Source organism: Gigantopelta aegis, chromosome 2 (genome assembly GCF_016097555.1).
Source record: "Gigantopelta aegis isolate Gae_Host chromosome 2, Gae_host_genome, whole genome shotgun sequence".
Taxonomy (NCBI): domain Eukaryota; kingdom Metazoa; phylum Mollusca; class Gastropoda; order Neomphalida; family Peltospiridae; genus Gigantopelta; species Gigantopelta aegis.
In genome coordinates, this window is record NC_054700.1 from 43223051 (window position 1) to 43243372 (window position 20322).

The 20322-nt window shown below is 39.1% G+C and overlaps 1 protein-coding gene across 1 annotated transcript; it reads right to left on the reverse strand.

Annotated features, from left to right (window-relative positions):
• Positions 1 to 224: 224 nt before the first annotated feature.
• Positions 225 to 5943, reverse strand: LOC121378423 (DNA repair protein complementing XP-A cells homolog). The gene is made up of 7 exons (XM_041506601.1): positions 5790 to 5943; positions 4564 to 4720; positions 3882 to 3991; positions 3002 to 3107; positions 1957 to 2122; positions 1021 to 1138; positions 225 to 530 (listed from the first exon to the last, which is right to left on the reverse strand). Exons 1-7 carry the CDS (start codon positions 5800 to 5802, stop codon positions 379 to 381), a joined length of 822 nt encoding a protein of 273 aa, XP_041362535.1. The 5' UTR covers positions 5803 to 5943; the 3' UTR covers positions 225 to 378.
• Positions 5944 to 20322: the final 14379 nt, after the last annotated feature.

Below are 20322 nucleotides of genomic sequence, written 5' to 3' on the forward strand. Positions count from 1 at the left end.
CTGATACATCATTACTATCGTCTTCCATTCAGGTTTGTTGGTAACAGAAATGCTATAACATTAGTAGTGATTTCCCTAGAAATTTTAGGGACATTTTCACCATTTTCATTATAATAAAAAAAAATTAATTGAAATAAACATTAATGTAAATGAATGATGAAAGATATAAAAGACATATTTTATTAATTAATAATACCTTTTGGGGTGTTTTATAAAGGCAATTTTAGAATTAATTGGTGAAAAAGGCTTGTTTAATCTCAGGGCAGCATGGTGCTCATTAAGGCAAGATGGCACTAGACTATTGAGGCATGGTGCTGCACCATGCTAACACAAGCTAGGGAAAACACTAATTAGGAAGTATTGTGCCTGTGAACACGATCACATTTTTTCATACGTCATGACGTAAGCACATGTTTTACATGTTTTTGAATACTCGTCCTCATCCTCATTGTAACTTTCTTCTCCATACTCGTGTTCGTGGTTTGTCGTCGTTTTTCTCCACAGACTGCTCCGTACTGCCATCCTGAGTTCTGTAACAAGAAAACTAAATATTCTGAGAATATGCAATGAAGACAAAACAAAAAACATTGTACATAGTCGTAGACATATCATCAGATATGTATTCTAACTGTCCAGCAGAAAACAGTTTGCTTAGATTAAAGTTAAAGTTTGTTTTGGTTAATGACACCACTAGAGCACATTGATTTATTGATCAGCGGCTATCGGATTTCAAACATATGGTAATTTTGACATTTAGTCTTAGAGAGGAAACCTGCTACATTTTTCCATTAATAGCAAAGGATCTTTTATATGCACCATCCCACAGAGAAGATAGCATATACCATGGTCTTTGATATACCAGTCATGATGCACTGGCTGGAATGAGAAATGTTTTTGATAAATCTGATATATGATATCTGATATATGCATTGAAAACCCCAAAATACATACCGTCTTTCATCAATATGGCCTAGTGGTGTTACAACAAAACAAACTTGATATCAAACACAAATTGTATACCTTTAACCCGTTTATCAAATTTCTTTTGTTTCGTTTTTTCTCTGTTCTCTACCCGTTGTTCATGTTGCTCTTCAATGTTTTCCTCACTGCCCCACACTTCGAGAGCTCTCGCTTCTGCCTGCAACAAGAAATCTTGCAAATGTGTCTGCTATTATATAACCACCAGATAAAAATATGAAAAAATATATTAGTCTATTAGTGTCAATTAGGCTAGATGCAGATATGAAATGGAAATGGAATTTTTTTATTTAACAACGTAATTAACACCTTTTATTTATGGTTATATGGCAATGGACATATGGTTAAGGACCACACAGATACTGAGAGAGGAAACCCGCTGTTGCCACTTCATGGGCTACTCTTTTCGATTAGCAGCAAGGCATCTTTTATATGCACCATCCCACAGACAGGATAACACATACCACAGCCTTTCATATACCAGTCGTGATGCACTGGCTGGAGTGAGAAATAGCCCCATGGGCCCACTGACAGGGATTGATCCCAGACTGACTGCGCATCAAGCAAACGCTTTACCACTGGGCTACGTCCCGCCCAGATGAAGTCAGGGCTAGAACTTAACGATGACACTGACAGCATTAAAATTGATGTAAATTGGTAGCATCACTGATGGCACTTTTATGCCAATCGATAAAAATTACTGCTGTTGCATGGTAAAGCAAAAGGCATACATGTGGTGTACATTATACGGCAATATTTAACATTTGAATCTTTGAAAATATGTCTACAAAAAGCAAAATAACCATTGCTGTAGAAATATAAACCTCATCATATTAGGGGAGCTAAAATATATATATTTAATATGGATATATCTTAAATGGCTTCCCACAATCTAAATTCGTCTTAGAGGAAAGACAGTATTATTTTGACAGGGAAGTCTGTAAATATTATGACACATTTAAATAATAAATAACCCACCTGCATACTGAGGTATAGTTTCATGTCTCCCCACCGTGGGTTTTGACGATTCTTGCGAATTATAAACTTGAGTGGAGGCTCTCGCTTGTCAAAGTCACAGTCTTTTAGCAGATATTTGCTTTTAGCATCTGTTTTTGTGATCAGTTTGTATTTTTCTTCTTTTTCCCTTTAAACAAAGTATAGAAAATTATTGTACAGAAAGATAATATTCACATTTTCAGAGGCAGTAGCTCTATAAGCTATGTCCCTTAACTAATGTTTGTTCTGTGTATATACCAAAATATCACACATAATAATAAAGAAACAAATATGACAGCTGGTGATTTTATTTACTAATTTGATGGAATTAAACCTTGGTAATAGAACAATCACCATTTTAACACAACTTTCAAATACAACAGATGATTATTTACATGATCAAGATGAAAGTAACACTGGACAAAAACATCAAAAAACATTTAAAAGTCTTCAAAAATAACGGATTCCCATGAGATTTTTATTAGTAGTAGTCTAAAGGTTAAAGAACCTTAGATTTAAGCCATTTTCAGGTAACAGGTTTGTGTCTAGATGATTCGGAGTGTCAGACAAAAAGTAAATTTGTTTGCACTTTTTATAATTTGGATAACTAAGCTGTTTATTGAAAAGATATTAGTATCAAACAAAAAGCCTGACATGGTTGAAAATGCCTGGTGACAATTTGGAATGGTGGGTAGCTGAGCCCAGAATTATCCACCATGGGTAATCCTTAAATGCTGGGCACATATTTTCGAAGTAATCTTAGCACTACAAAATCATAAAATCATAAGCTATGACACCACAATGGCATGTGCTGTAGTGACGTCATAGCCTACAATGGTTTTACGATTTTGTAGAGCTAAGATTGCTTTGAAAATGTTGGGCATAGAATTCTAGATAAGCCTGGAGGATTTTTCACCTGTCTGAAAACATTATTGCTGATAAATCAAAATGTAACTCCTGGGTTAAAATATTTGTCTAACTCTGATCTAAAAACATTTAAATATAAAATGAAATTTGACCAACTTACCTGCAGACATCACACACTGCCAGATCAAAATGTTCATACAAGAAGGACTCCATGAATTCTTTCTGACAATCGGAGCAAATCAAGTTATCGACTGCCATGACAGGCCCTGCAACAAAATAAAGTGGTAGGAAATAAATCTAGAAGCAAACGCATGTTTGCAGTGCATACCGCACATCAGTGATAGTCACTGATTACTCTTTAGAATGGACAACTTGACATATTAAACAATGGCTATTTAGTGTTAAAATAAAGTGATCATAGGAAATACATCAGAAACAAACACATGCCTGCAGTGCCGCCCATCGGAGAGCTTCATAGATTTTTCTTTAGAATGGACAACATGGCACATTTTTTACAATGGCTGTTTGCTGTCAAACATATTTATTGCAACAACTGGCCAAGATGCCAAGGCAGAATCACACTGCTGCCACCAAACAACAAGAAGGGATCTTTCATAGGTATTTCCCCCCAGACTGTGGTGGTCAAGATGAGATGGAAAAAACCTAACTCAGTCCCTATGGCTTGATGTGAGCAATTGCTTTTGCTCATGTGTGTTCATGCAAAATTATTTTTACATGCGCGAAAAGCTGCTTACCTCGGCACAACCTCTATGACTAATTTATTTAACTACAATTACTGTGAATTTGTACACCGAGAGCAGTTGCTCTCCTCTATATAATTTCAGCAGACCAGCTTCTTGATCACCATCGATTTTTAAACCATAAACCTAGCAGACTGATACATAACTCATATTAACTCTAAGTGAGTGTTTTAACATTAAGTTACTTGCCCCCCTCCCCATTTAACACTAGTAGGATGCTTGCTATACCCAGTGATAAAGATTCCTGAAGGACATAATATGTCATTGTGCATGTCTTACCCAATGGATGTTTGACCTTTGTCGCAACCTTAGAAAGCACTTCTTCATCTTCTTCAATAAAAAATCCCGCTCCAGTGTCTATCTCCTGCCGAGGTCGTTTTAACGTCAGTCTGTTAAACACACAATTTTTTTTATTATTGAACATAAAGATCAAATACATACCATATATAACAAACCATACATGGTCTCAAAGAATGAATTAAAGTGTGAAACAAAAAAGAAATTTTTTTAATATCATATTTGGTATGTGTTATTCTGTCTGTGGGATGTTGCATATAAAAGATTCCATTTAACTGATAAAAAAAGTGGCAGGATTTAGCTCAGTCAGTTGAGTGATAGCTCGAGGTGCTTACAGGATCGAACCACCTCAGCGGATCCATTTACTTGATTGTTTTTTTTGGGGGTTCCAACCAGTGCACCACAACTGGTCAAAGGCCGTGGTATGTGCTTTCCTGTCTGTGGGAAAGTGCATATAAAAGATCCCTTGCTGCATTAGAAAAAATGTAGGAGGTCTCCTCTGATGATATGTCAGAATTACCAAATGTTTGACATCCAACAGCCGATGATTAATTCATCAATTTGCTCTAGTGGTGTTGTTAAAACAAACTTTTTTAAAAAACATATCAATCTTTGTGAATATGTAACAAAAATATTAAGACTTCCCTATTTTACGATGACATACCCCTGTTTTTCATTTGTGTTTGGCTGGCTCTGTGAACGAGCCTGTCTTATCAGCAATGCCTTCTGCCGGTTCCGCTCAATTTGGGCTCGCTGTTTGTCTGACAGCTTTACCTCAACTGGTTCATCCTCCTCTACATTACTACATGTTGCTGACTCACCTTTGCAAAAGAAAGAAAAAACAACTACATACATGTATGTACTTGTACATTGGAGGGGGGGTATATTTTGAAAAGCTGGGACAAATATTAGTGCACGGGGCATGTTATGTCAATACGTTTCTGAACTTACTACGTCCCTCCGAACTACGGTAAATAATTTAAATATGTGAATCTCATTTTATAATACTTCAACACCACTAGAGCACATGACTCCAAGTCGTTTCTCCCTAAAACCATTTCGAACCATGAGTTGTTTCACCCTTAGTCCTATTCACCCAGGATTGGTTCCCCCTAAATCTCATTCGTACCAAGTCGTTTCGCCCCTCCCCCCCCCCCCCCCAATTTTTTTAAATTATAGTTTTGAAGTCTTTTTTCTTATGTTTATTCATTATGCATTACCAAATATTAGTTAATTTTTTGTCTTTGGATATTAATGCCTTATCAGCGGTTTATTTTCTCTCAACTGAAACTGGGAAAAATCAACATACCAAACTCAGCGTTTGAACCTCAGCTGGGTATATAGTATATTTAATAAGAAACCACAGCACATCAGTACTATGCAGTGTGACTCTTTATAAGTTAAATTAGTCATGTTGTGAATATATTATCTAAGGCATGTACGTATTTCGTGAGTAAATGATATTGGAAATAAAAAAATTATAAAAAATGTATTTGTAAATATAAACACGCAATGTGTGAAATCTAAAAATCAATAAATAAATGTACTTTATTAACAAACTAAAAATTAGGGTAAAACGACTCGGTTTGTGGTACAAATCGACCCTGTTCAAAATGACTCGGGGTGAACTAGTAATAAGGGCGAAAGAGCACATTGATTAATTAAACCATAGAATAAAGCATGCAATTAATGAGCAGATATACACACGTATATGCCCTGTAAATATACTGTATCAGTTAAACCCTAAAGGCTTTGATTAGGTAACTGCTTTATCGAATATAGAACCAGCATTTTATTTTGGTTTGGGACGAGAAATATTTAATAACCATGGAGCCATAATCACATGAAGGAAATCCAAGAAGATGATCGAAAATATGTAAAAATTCTTACCATCACATTTCATTATAAAAGCTGCAATGTCATAAAACCAGGGACATCTAACATTAACAGACAGCAGTAATACAGACTCGGTGTTTTAATTTAGCTTGTGATCATTCTCAAACCAAAACACTGGATGAAAATGTGTTGCACAACAGATCGGCCGATTCCGGTACAGGGCATCTGCAATCGGAAAACATCGGATTTTCCCGGTACATCGAATTCCTAACTGGGAAAAGAAACGAAAGCAGCAAATTCGGGGGTGGGTTGTGTATGTGTGTGTGTGTGTGGGGGGGGGGGGGGGGGGGGGGGACCCACACTGTTTATATGTATTATTTTATAATTTAATAGTTTTTTTTTAAATTAAAAAATGGTCTACATGCTGGTAGGTACTGGATTCGGATCCCAGTCGACGCATGGGATTTTTAATCCAGATACCGACTCCAAACCCTGAGTGAGTGCTCCGCAAGGCTCAATAGGTAAGTGTAAACCACTTGCACCGACCAGTGATCCATAACTGGTTCAACAAAGGCCATGGTTTGTGCTATCCTGCCTGTAGGAAGCGCAAATAAAAGATCCCTTGCTACTAATCGGAAGAGTAGCCCATGTAGTGGCGACAGCGTGTTTCCTCTCAAAATCTGTGTGGTTCTTAACCATATGTCTGACGCCATAGAACCGTAAATAAAATGTGTTGAGTGTGTCGTTAAGTAAAACACTTCTTTCATTAGTGACAATAGATCTAGATCAGCTGGATTTAGACATGAAAAGACTCACATGGAGTAGGTACAAAACTATCATTTGTACATTTAAAAAAAACCCCAGTATAAATGTATAAACAAACTAGGCATCGCAAACGGGGAACTCTTAGTTCATCAAGATTAGGGCCTAACCTTGAATGCAAGTCCAAGCATTTGTGTTTGCACTTGCATTCAAGGTTAATCTTGATGAACAAACGGAGACCATGCAGTTACTGGAGTATTAACATTCGCCTTTCAAGTGAGAGAGGAAGGTGGGTTTGGCAATGTGTACGTCCTCTCCCTCCTCCCCCCCCCCCCCCCCACTCCTTTTAGCCATCCATTAAAGTTGGATGTTGTTGACCCAACCCTTCAAATAGACTGGATCCATTGTTCGTAGGATTTCACATTAACTTGTACTTGTTCATAAGATTTTTTGTTGATGCTTAGTCTGATCAGGGTTGTTGCTAACCCGAAAAATGTTGGGGTGCAGCTGAAAATCGCATGGTGTGTGTATGTGTAAATTAACGGGACCCCCCCCCCCCCCCCCCCCCCCGCGTTAAAGAATCAAAGTTTTCAGTTGACATTGAAACAGAATGCAATTTCTTAGAAGCTGAAAGTTCTACATTACATTGACACTGGGCTGCAAATTTAGTTCCCAAATTTATTACGATTCCATGCTTCCACGAAGCACAGATTTTGGATATCTTGGTTCTTCTTGATACCAAGGTAAAGTTACACTTGGTTATTTTGACTTCAATGGGATGCTTTGGAACACTCTGCTGCAAACACATTCCATGAGTCCCAGGGGCGGCGCAGACGGTACGGCCATACACTTTTCAAAGAGGTACGGCATGGCCGTACCACTTTTGTGTGTGTATGTTATATTTGTTATATCTGTGAAAATGTGCTTACAAGTAATTTGAAAGGCGAGTCTTGCAACCACGAGCCGTACCACTATTTTTTTTTTACACTGTGCCGCCCCCGAGTCATTGACTGATAAGAAGTTAAAATTACGTGTGGGTTTTTTAACACATTCATTGATTTATTAATCATCGGCTGTTATAATATGTTAAACATTTTTTTTAAACAAATTTTTATTGTAGTCTTAGAGAAAAAACCCGCCATATTTTTATATTAGAAAGTAAGAAAGAAATGTTTTATTTAACGACGCACTCAACACATTTTATTTACGGTTATATGGCGTCAGACATATGGTTAAGAACCACACAGATTTTGAGAGTAAACCCGCTGTCGCCACTACATGGGCTACTCTTTCCGATTAGCAGCAAGGGATCTTTTATTTGCGCTTCCCACAGGCAGGATAGCATAAACCATGAACTTTGTTGAACCACCTATGGATCACTAGTCGGTGCAAGTGGTTTACACCTACCCACTGAGCCTTGTGGAGCACTCACTCAGGGTTTGGAGTCGGTATCTGGATTAAAAATCCCCATGCCTCGACTGGGATCCGAACCCAGTACCTACCAGCCTGTAGACCGATGGCATAACCACTACGCCACCGAGGCCGGTTTTTGTATTAGAAGCAATTGGGGATATCTTACATACACCATCTCACACACAGGATAGCATAAACTGTGGTATTTTATATATCAGCTGCAACGACAAATAGCCCAAAGGGACCATGGATGGAGATCGATCCCAGATCGACTGCATAGCAGTCTAGCGCTTTACCACTGCCAGGCACTGGGTTACGTCCTGCTCTCTCTATGACTACTAAACCAACAGCCAACGTTATCCTGTTAAACTGGTGTGGGGAGCAAAGATTTTAGTAGGAGTTGGGAATAGTTGGGTCATGATATCCTGAAAAATATATTGAAAAAAAAAAAATCCACTTTGAGCAGGGGAGAAGTTCAACCTCCAAACCCCTTAGTTATTTGTGGGGAAATGTATATAAAGAAAGAAAGAAAGAAATGTTTTATTTAACAACGCACTCAACACATTTTATTAACGGTTATATGGCGTCAGACATATGGTTAAGGACCACACATATTTTGAGAGGAAACCCGCTGTCGCCACTATATGGGCTACTCTTCCGAGGGATCTTTTATTTGCGCTTCCCACAGGCAGGATAGCACAAACCATGGCCTTTGTTGAACCAGTTATGGATCACTGGTCGGTGCAAGTGGATTACACCTACCCATTGAGCCTTGCGGAGCACTCACTCAGGGTTTGGAGTCGGTATCTGGATTAAAAATCCCATGCCTCGACTGGGATCCGAACCCAGTACCTACCAGCCTGTAGACCGATGGCCTACCACGACGCCGGTATGTATATAAAAGACAGCTTACTGTTCCAACAGCCATGCCCACAAACAGCATGCTTGAACATTATCTGAATATAAGCATTAAAATCTATAATACACAGGGCCGTAAGTTAACAGTTTTTGATCCTTCGGATAGCTTCTCTTTTGATTTGCACTGCTAACTGCTATCTTTGCTAATGAGGGCTGGCTTTATATATGGCGGTTGTACATTTTGAGGAAAACCCAGTATAAGGAAGGAAATGTTTTATATTTAACGATGCACTCAACACATTTTATTTACAGTTATATGGCGTCAGACATATGGTTAAGGACCACATAGATATTGAGAGAGGAAACCTGCTGTCGCACTTCATGGTCTACTCTTTTCGATTAGCAGCAAGAGATCTTTTATATGCACCATCCTACAGACAGGATAGCACATACCACAGCCTTTGATATACCAGTCGTGGTGCACTGGCTGGAGTGAGAAATAGCCCAATGGGTCCACCGATGGGGATCGATCCCAGACCAACCGCGCATCAAGCGAATGCTTTACCACTGAGCTACGTCCCGCCACAAACCCAGTATAAGGTCATCACATCCCATCCAAAGTTTCCCATGCAAAGTATGAATTTAGTCCGGGTGCCGAGGGGTCATACCCTGCATCGAGGGTTAAAGTTTTTTTCTTTGGTGATTTTGGTAGACTGGGTGGTAGTCTTCAATTTCCAGGTGGATGACCGCTCGTCACCCTTGAGCAATGCTCTGGATTAACCCTTTTCTGTTGGAACCGCAAATGGGGGTAAGGAACACAAAAAGTCATCTAGAACCATTGTTATAGAAGATAATATATCACGTGACCCCTCAAAATGTGGGTCTTGGGGAGCTCTTTATAATGATAGGTGTTATATACAAATGGGTTCAATAATTAGGTCAACATAGGTCAAAAGGTCATACATTTTGGGCATTGCCCAAAATCTCGAATACTGTTATATACACCCTTACGTAGGCCAAGAACAAACCTAAATTGTCTCTTTTACACCTGAATCCGTTTGATTAGATACCCTGCTATGATTTTGACCAACCTATTTTAAAATATATTGCATAATGACCGCCCTGTAGGAAACGTAAGACAACCTATGTCAAAAAAGTGCTAAAATAGCTCTTTTTAACAGCAAAAGGGAAAATGTCCACAGTAATGCAGCCAGTCAACCTAGAATAACAAATGACCTCCTTCAAATTTTGACATTCAAGGCAGCAATTTGACAGGCAGCAATTAGTAACACACTAAAACAAAGATGGCAACACTATACGTGTGACATTGTTTTATACTTGTGACATTGTCTAGCTCTAATGAGCAGACCCTACTCCAAACAGCTCTCTTTGTTAAACATTCTTTTGACCATAGGAAACTGTCCCAAACTGGAGAAAAAAACATACTTCTTTAATTTTCTAAGAATCATTTGGCTCTTTGGCCTAAAATATTTGGTGCATTTTGTAAATTTGGTCTATTGGAACCAAAGCTATGCTATAACCAACAGACTCAGTAGATTCAGATGCTGACACTGTTCAGGACTATGTTTCAAATGTGAAGCAACGTCTTCAAAAACTATTGCAGGAAAAGGGAAAATGCCCACAGTAATGCAGCCATTCAGTAATGCAGCCAGATCAAAAGTCAATCAAGTGCACTTGATTTCATAGACGATAACTGCATCTGCAATGCCACTCACTTTCACACAATTTAGTTCTTTTAGGTTGAGCCGAAAGTGACTGTACTCGGCAACATATTAAAAGTGTTGACACTATCGAAAGTATTAGAGGTATTTCTACCAGCCCACAGGTAACTCTTTAAAATTTCAATGCAATATGTATTCTAATGATAATACATGTAGTCTTGATCTATTCATGAAGTAGTCTGTAGGCCTACATGTACCATCTAGACTCTCATTTATCCCAATTTTTTACATCAATTCTAACACTTAATTAACCCTCTCTAGAACAACCTGTGCTGTAGCAGGCACAGAACATTGTGCATGGTAAGAGAACAACATCTTTGCAACTGCACCTTCTTGAGCAAGGGCGATCACTAGAGCAGCCACATTTCATCAGGGTAAAAACATAATCTGGGGGACTTGCAAAGTCTTCAGGGAGTGTGACAGGTGTAAGTGTCTTGGTCTCTATTTCTTTCTTCCATTTGAAGTCCTCAGGATTCAGTTGAGATGGGTCGTTTTCCTTAAGTTAACGCCACAGAATGGCTTGGTAGTGCGCTCGTTTTACATTATTTAAGAATGTTTCCATTGTATGTAGCAGTGAACACAGTTTGGGTGACGAGGTGATGCTTTTACCATTTTTTGGCAGCCCAAAGTTGAACACGAATCTCCGACATATTTGCTGCATTCTTCATGCCATAGAATGCGGATATGAATGTCGTAGCTTGCTTGTAGACATCTATTAGGTCTGCATTAACGTCACCAACAGCAGACAAGGTGTGGCCTGCCTGAAGGACTCGGAACACCATTCCCTTTCCAATGCCGAAGTAGATGGCAACCGTGTTGCAGCCCGAAAGGGCGTGAGCTGGGAGGAGATCCTGTACAATCATCCTGTATTGTTTTGCTGTCTCACCAATGTCTATGGCCGTCCTGCCTTTAATCGAGGATTCCATAATGAATGAGACTTTGAGATCAGTTTGATCATGATAGTAAACAAGGAGGACGAGGACATCAGTGTCATCAGACATCACTGTGATGGATTTGCTTTCTAGACTGCACCGCAACACCTACTGGACAATAATAGAGTCCGCTTCCTCGTGGGTTGTCGTGAGATCACGCCGTCTTCTGATCTCCTCATTTTGAATTTCAACAGGGCAGTAGTTGCTATCTGCAGTGACCACTAGCTTGTGTACACTGGTGCTTTCCGTGTGGAAGAATATGTCCTGACACAGTTCTTCAAAAATTATCTGAATGAGTTGCTTCTTGTTCGCTGTTACAGTTAGTCCCAACCTTCTGGGCTGGCAACGTAGTCTTTAACTTGAGATGGTGGACTTGACTGGCTCTGGCCTCTCTTGCACCCCTGATTCCGGATTTCGTGCTAAAATCACGGAAACGGTCGAACACAAGGTACACTTCATAGTCCTGCAATAGTTTTTGAAGACGTTGCTTTACATTTGAAACATAGTCCTGAACAGTGCCAGCATCTGAATCTACTAAGTATGTGGGTTATGGCATAGCTTTGGTTCCAATAGACCAAATTTACAAAGTGCACCAAATATTTTAGGCCAAAGAGCCAAATGATTCTTAGAAAATTAAAGAAGTATGGGCTTTCTCTCCAGTTTGGGACAGTTTTCCTATGGTCAAAACAAAACAAAGAGAGCTGTTTGGAGTAGGGTCTGCTCATTAGAGCTAGACAATGTCACAAGTATAAAACCTAGAATAGACAACTATCTTTCCTATACATCTAACTGTTAACTTGTTTGACCTTTGACCGTGATAATGTGACCTTGAATGTCAAAATATGGGATGAACCTTTCCGAGTTCCCCAATGCAAGTATTTGAAGGTCATTTGTTATTCTAGGTTGACTGGCTGCATTACTGTGGGCATTTCCCCTTTTGCCGTCAAAAATAGCTATTTTAGCACTTTTTGACATAGGTTGTCTTTCGTTTCCGACAGGGCGGTCATTATGCAATATATTTAAAAATAGGTTGGTCAAAATCATAGCAGGGTATCTAATCAAACAGATTCAGCTGTAAAAGAGACAATTTAGGTTTGTTCTTGGCCTGTGTAAGGGTGTTTATAACAGTATTCGAGATTTTGGGCAATGCCCAAAATGTGTGACCTTTTGACCTATGTTGACCTAATTATTGAACCCAATTGCATATAACACCTATCATTATAAAGAGCTCCCGAAGACCCACATTTTGAGGGGTCACGTGATCGATTATCTTCTATAACAATGGTTCTAGGTGACTTTTTGTGTTCCTTACCCCCATTTTCATGGCAATTTTTGATTTTGCGGTTCCAACAGAAAAGGATTAATCCAGAGAATTGCTCAAGGGTGACGAACGGTCATCCACCTGGAAATTGAAGACTACCACCCAGTCTACCAAAATCACCAAAGAAAAAAACTAACTCTGATTGCAGGGTATGGCCTAAAATCGGGACTTGGCTCCCGGACGAATTACAGCTAGCAATAAATAATTATCATCTGCATTGCATTATGTTTGACTTCAATTTGTCCCAAAAAAGTAAAACATTTCAAAACACGACTCAAACTCCAGATTGACCATCTTTTTATTTTAAGATATTAAGACAGAATAATCCGATAGAGAAATGTACAATGACAGCAGAAATATGAAACAAAGAATTCTGTTCTTTGAGATTAAAATACCCAAATCAGCACTATTAAAAAAGAGTAAGAAGACCTGCAAGTCTAATGTCAGTTTTATTTACAAAGGCATGCTATTGTCGGATCTTCGCATCAGAAACAGCATTCAAATGTTCAGTGGTGATTTGTTGATCAGCGTTGTGTTATTTCGAAGTACCACCGCCACTAGCCCCGTCTTCTGGACCGTTACTTTTCATCTGCTTCTGTCGCATTATCTCAGCATCTCTGGAAAATTAAAACTTTATATAAATTACGTTTGCCATCATTTAGCTTTATAATTTTATCTTTCACGTGATTTTTACTAACTAATCGATTGTTCAGTTATATGAATTTTATTGGCGTAACCTAAACATTTGCCTCAAACATACACTGAACTAACATCTTAAAATTGGCATTTCCAAATGTTACTGTTTCGGCAAAATAAAATTACTGCAAATTAATAATAAAAAAGTTCCTTTCATACTTGATCAAGTGACTTTGTGAACATTTAACAATGTAACTTATTAGCAGTTCCCTTAAATGAAAAATTATGATGTAACCAACTTACGGTAACAACAGCCACCCTTGAAATTTGCGATGGCATTTAGCAATGGCAATTTACCAATGTCACCACAGAAACCTATTGCAAAATTGACATGCAACAGCAGTTTCATCATTATCGGGTATTTACTTTGTTATTATCTGTACTAACTTGATGTTGCAAGACAATTTGAATTTTGAGGGTTACAACTGCACCGCTGAAACTGGTTGCACGACATAGAATGTACAGCAGTTTTGTAGGTCTTACCGCTGTTTCCTCTCTTCTAAGGACTTGCCACTACCTTTCTTGGCTGCATCTGCCTTTTGTTGTTTTTTCATGTTCTTGGCTCGAGCCAGTTCCCTCTGGTTGCCTCCTATAAATCAATGAAAATATATGTAAATATTGTCATCACAATTCACATTTAATTATTTTTTTATTGATAATTAAGTAATTTATCCTGATGAAAAGAAATAAAGGAACACAAAAATAGAAACAGCAACTATTGACTTCCACCAACTCTCATCCACAGTATTAGGAAGTTAACTGTGTTACTGGCAAACATACAAAAAAGGAATAAAACTAAAAATTATAAAATCATTTCTTCTTCTGTGTTCAATCAAGCTATAATTGATCATGCTTTAGATTTGGAGTCAGGTAGTGGTGATAAACAATGCTGTCTCTATCAAGTCTTCTTTGGAACCCCAAAGCTTGACAGCCAGTGTTGCTCTGTTCAGCCATTGCTTTATCCTGGCTTCATCGTAGAGGAGGTAGAATTGCAGGATGTGCTCTGGGGACTGTGGTCCTGTTTGACATGGACATTCATCAGTGTCTGCCAGTTTCATGAGGTACATATGGGATCTGAGATGGCAGTGACCAGTTCTTAGCCTGAAAATGGTTGTCTCTTGGTATCTCTCCAGATGATGGATTGGATCCTTGGTTGTAGCATGGGTGCATCGTAACTTTCTCTTAATTATGTTTTTTTTGGTCTTTCTGAAGGAGATTAGATGATTTGGCTGTTCCATTGTGCTTCCATCCTTTGCCAGCCTGTCAGCATGTTCATTCCCTGCAGTACCACTGGACTGAAACGTGCATGTGTCGACAAAGGTCAGCCAGTCCCTGTTGAACTGCTATTACTAGGTATGCTCTGAGTGAGGGATTTGCAATCTGTCAGGAACACAACATATAATGGAAGTGGATTCTCCAAATTGATGATTCTGGTGGCTTGAAGAAGGACATTTGTTTCTGCTCTGAAGTTTGTTAACGGTTTTCCTGCTGGGTATAATTCTGGAAGTTACTCGTTCATCAGGAAATCTTACGTGGACACCACTACCAGCATTTTTACGGCCTCTTCAGCCGAGCCATCTGTGTAGGCATGGGTCCATTGTGAGGTGTAGTACTTGTCTTGAAGCATTTTCAGCATGAGAGACTTTAGGACGGCATCTGACTGTTCTCCCTTCCTGGTTATTCCTGGAACATCCTCTACAATGGTTATGTCTTTTGGTGATGTTGTCCAATCATCTACATCTATCAATGGTTCCCGTTCTTCAAGTGTCCTTGGTAGGATATCAGAGTGTGCCCAAGCTGTCTGGCAAGGTGGTTTATGATGTGCTGAGTGAGATAGAAGCCTCTTTAGTTTCTCGGCTGTTTCTCCTCTCTTCGTATGTCTAGTGGCAGCAGTCCTGTTGTTTGTTCCAGTACACTGACTGGAGTGGTTTTCATGCGCATTCCTGTGTTCTGTATCTTTGTCAGTCTGTTAGTATTTGTCTTTGCAGCAGTTGCTGATGATCCGTATTCCATAACAGCTCTGATGACGGCTCTTGTGTACACATGTTGTAGGATCTTGCTGTTTGCTCCTTATTTGGTGCCTGCCAACTTTTTCATGAGAGAGACTTTTCTTGTGGCTCCGTTCTCAACCTCTTTTATGTGTGGGTTCCATTTCAAATCATTTAAAAGGCTATATTTGCCAAATAGTGTTTTAAAAAATCATAGTGTAGCATTTGTATGTTTTTATTTTGAATCATGAACATGAAACGAAACGATAAACATCAAAACATGAAAGAATTTTTTTTTTTTATCACATCAATGAAAAAACACACATATTGTGTATATTTAACATAATGGAATAACTATTAAAAAAAAAAAAAAAAAAAATTATAAATTTTAACTCCCATATAAAGATGACACCGTTGGAGCATTTGACACCCTGAGCTGACACGTTTTAGACTAAACGATTAATAATGTTGTCGCTAATTGGATGAATTTGACCTGTACTGGCTCTAGAGATAACTGGTGTAATTATTCTGCTCACCACCACAAGTCCTTTATAAGTATTGGATTACAAAAACGATAAAACAATTTAAAAACGAAGAGGAAATAATAATATATAAAAAACATTTAATTAAAAAGGAAAAAAAATGTAGGAAACATATGCACACACCTTTTTGCAAACTATGATCGTCTGCTTAAAATCATGGCAAATAGCACTTTGGATGTGTTGCGGAAGATCCCAAATGATATGTGTTAACACAAATGGATGAATTGAAACAAAAAGTTGTATTATTCTACCAAAAATATATTATGTCGGACAATGTAGACCGACCTATTATTAAAAACTATGATACAACACTGTATCGAAATTGATACACTTAATTTGCAGACTTCTTTGTTGTAGGGTTTTAGGTGCACATTCAGAACAAGCTGTTGTAGCGCACGCCAACGGTTTCGATGTCAGTTTTATTTTAATATACAATTAACTAAATATGTAAACAAACCATTTAGCGTACCCTCCTCCCAAATAGTTCCCTACTCTGCCAATAGCATGTTGACAAACATAAACAAAGGGTTCATAAATAAATAATTTGGTAGGACTTTCCTTTGGCACTGTTATGTATAAAGAACATTATAAAATTTTAATACTTATCATTAATAGTTAGGGTTAGGGTTAGTGACAGTGGCCAAAGGCAAAGGAAAGTCCTTCCAATAATTTGTAGTAAATATCATAGCATGAAAAAAGGTGTCTCCTGTGGGACGGACGATAGCTGTTTATGTTGACAATCATGATTATCATGTGACAATGTGATTGTGTCAAATCACAAAACGAAATCTGGAACTGTGACAGTCAAATTTACATGAAAATTATTCAAGAAATACTTTTTAAATAAAATAACTTTTAAATGCACAAGAAACGTCAAACTAGTTAATGCCAACTTACGGGTCATTGTTCCGACGATAAAAACACCTTCCTTGGTCAACAAGAAACCGTTTTGACGTGGTCAAAGCCCTAGACTGATTGAAAAAAACACTTTGTCGACGTCGTTGTAACTGGCACAGAAAAACACAAAAGGGGAAGTAATTAGGTACCGAGTTGTTTCGCAGAATACCAGTCAAAACGTACCTAAACTGAAATGCACCCAACCAAAATGTACCTACTGGTGTGGTCCTTTATATATTTTAGACTGATTACTTTTGTCCTGTGTTATCTGTTCACTGCAATTGGGATATTTTTCCCTGAATGTGGGTCATACAGAATATTTTATACATTATTATTTATCTTTGGGGTCATTCAAATATTATATGAAACTTAAGGGTGTGGGGGAGGCGGGAGGCGTAGGCGCAAACGGTATGAGGCGTTACATGTTTTTATTATTCATAAATGAACATGAAAATAAAGTTATTGTATTGTATTGTACATGTGTGTGTGTGTGTGTGTGTGTGTGTGTGCGTGGGGTGTGTGTCCGCACTGAACTGCGTTACGTAACGCATTCAATTTGTTTTTACTAAAATAATTTTTGTTTTGCCTTTTTAGTTGAACCACATCGATTTCGAAATGCAGCAGTTAAATTAAAACACTGTGTAAAAAAGCCTGTTCAAAAAGACAAATATCACACCTAGATAAAATTAAAATTTTGAATAAAAGTCAGTATCACAAAGAAATTGTAATAAAAGTTCTGGATTTAGAAATAAATGGGGAAAAAACCCCAACAACAACCCAACTTTGTTTTGTTTTTACTACTGTAGCAGTGATATTGCATGGTTAGTTTATCACAACCTCTTTATCAGTGTGAATATATATATGTATGTACCCTAAAATCTAATATAAGTGAATTAAACTGCTGTTTAAACCACGTACATGAAATGTTAAATTTTAAAACAAACCACCTATGCAGGCCCCACCCTGCAGGTTATAGAAGCTGCTTGTACAATGGTAAAAAGAAGCCGCTTGAAAAAATTCGTAAAGTAATAAATAAATAAATAAGCAAATATCAACAAGCCCCGTCATTTAAACCATATATTTGCGCGACGAAGTAGATCAATCTTGAACATATCTGGCGTGTTCAAAACCTTAGTGGTATATGAGCACGTTAAACTAGCTATTTATCTATCTATAAACATATCTTTACTTTGTTTTATACGATATTTATGGACCTACCAGTAATGCACATCACGTTCAGTGCACGAACACGTTTATTCTTTATTCAACATAAATATCTGGAAACGCTCCCTTTGCTGACTATATTATCGCTTTAATACTCTACTCTAGGACTAAGCTGTCCGATTAACAGCGCGGACCAAGAATTCCTTTTTGTAGCTATTTAAATAATTTCGTATTTCTCACACACGCTTAGCGTCTTTGAGAATGTAGAAGTTTCGCAGAGTATTTTATTTAGCGACTGACAACAAAACATGATACCACCACTTGCCGGATGTAAGCAGTTAACTGTTCAACATTCAGCGCGCTAAAATTAAACACACTACCTGGCGTGAGGCCGAGTCCTTAGAAGTGGTAGGTTTTGTTTAACGACACCACTAGAGCACATTGATTTATTAAACATCGGCTACTGGATGTCAAACATAATTTTGACAGTTTTAGAGAGGAAACCCGCTACACTTTCCCATTAGTTTCAAGGGATTTTTTATATGCACCATCCCGCAGACAGGATAGCACGGTGTCTCTAAATAGGCCATGGTCACGGGGGGGGGGGGGGGGGGGGCGTTGTCCCTCTAACTAGGTCAGAGCCATGGGCGGTCACGCACCTGTTCCAAGTATGTTATGGTCAGGCCCTGACTGGGTACAGGCTAAAACGGAACCGTGCCAAAACGGAACCATTTTCTATGGCGAAAACGGACCCATTTTTGTTGGCGAAAACGGCACCATATATAAATATATATTATAACTTATCTTATTTTTAATTTCAGGGGTGTGTGAATTCGGAAGTCTTTCCATTTTGATGACGTAGACTGGCTACACTGTTTATGTAATGTTACTACTAATATTACGTATTAATAGATTATAACGTGATGTAAATACGTAAATTAAGAGCGCCAAGTGCATTACTACCCCATTTTTTTTTTACATTGGTACACTTCACTCTTTGTACATACTTTGATGCCTAATATACCGAAAGATCTCTTGCTGCCTATCATAAAAGAGTTGCATATGTGGCAACAGCGGGTTTTCTCTAAAAACTGTCAGAATGACCATATGTTTGACGTCCAGTAGCCGATAACACACTAACAACAAAGTTGACAAGATTAAAACATTTTATTTGTTTAATAGTGATGTGACACTTTGACACCAAATGTACTACAAATTTTTAATCAAAATAGACTGGGCCATGGACATCAGAACAGCTTGGAAGCAGCTGAATCGATGTGATTTCGCCATCTTTTAAGGCCTGCCATGCCTCATATACATGCCTTTGACGCTGGTCAGGTCAGGTCATAGGGTTTAACGTGCACATTCAGAACAAGCTGTTGTAGCGCACGCCTGTCGTGGGCGCAAGTGCTTGCAAAGCAAGCTCTTCCGTCCAAGACAGGGAGGGGGGGAGGGGGTGGTTGTCTTCTCGCTTACGACTTGGCACAAGGAGCACCGAAGACCGGCAGAGGCGGAAGAGGCGGAAGAGGCGGCGGTAATAATTTTGAAATTTCTCAGAAGGAGAATTAAGCCAAAAAGTTGAAGTAATTTGTTGCGTTATGTCCGAAATATTGCTGGTGATTGAACGCAAATTTAGACGGTTCGGCCAAAAATTTAAAGGGTGTCGGATTTTTTAAATTTAAGCCTAAACGTACCGACCTATACGAACCAGGTTAGCCCTAAGGGTTGGTGCGGTGTTCAGGCGTCACTGTCGAAGTTGGGGAGGTGATGCATCTCCCTCTGGTACCTGCTGACGATGTCCCCGTAGTGCTGCGCGAACACCCTGCGCAGCATGTCGTGGGTCTGACAGTGTATGGAGCCTTCCCCCACGTATGCCTGCTGGTATACGCCGTCGTGCTCCATCGTCAGCATGGTACGCAGTGCACCGGTGCGGGATTCCACGCTGTTGATGTGGAAGCTGCCCCGTTGTCTGTCGTACCGGTGCGGGAATATTCCTCTGGTCGGTGTTGTAGGCAGCTGCTCCAGTGTTGGGGCGTACACGACCAGGGGCTTCGTCCCTATCTGGTTGACCCAGCGTCTAACAGCGGATGTGGCCGATCCCAGCTTTCCAGCTGGGCGGTATCCCTCTGCACTGGGTCGGTTTGGTGCGACCACCGGTCGATCCCTTCCAGCGGCGCCATAATATTGGCCCTTAAAAGGGCCGGCGGGTGGGGGTGTCGAACCGGGGAGGTACAGACGTCAGGGCGGGCCGGCGGGTCCACTTCGATCCGAT

What these genes read in the sequence shown, in the direction of transcription:
- LOC121378423 (XM_041506601.1), bottom strand. An exon ending in AAAGGTCAAACATCCATTGG is followed by an intron (nt 3,108 to 3,881) that starts GTAAGACATGCA and finishes ATTTTGTTGCAG; the next exon opens with GGCCTGTCATGGCAGTCGAT. An exon ending in AACTATACCTCAGTATGCAG is followed by an intron (nt 1,139 to 1,956) that starts GTGGGTTATTTA and finishes TTCTTGTTGCAG; the next exon opens with GCAGAAGCGAGAGCTCTCGA.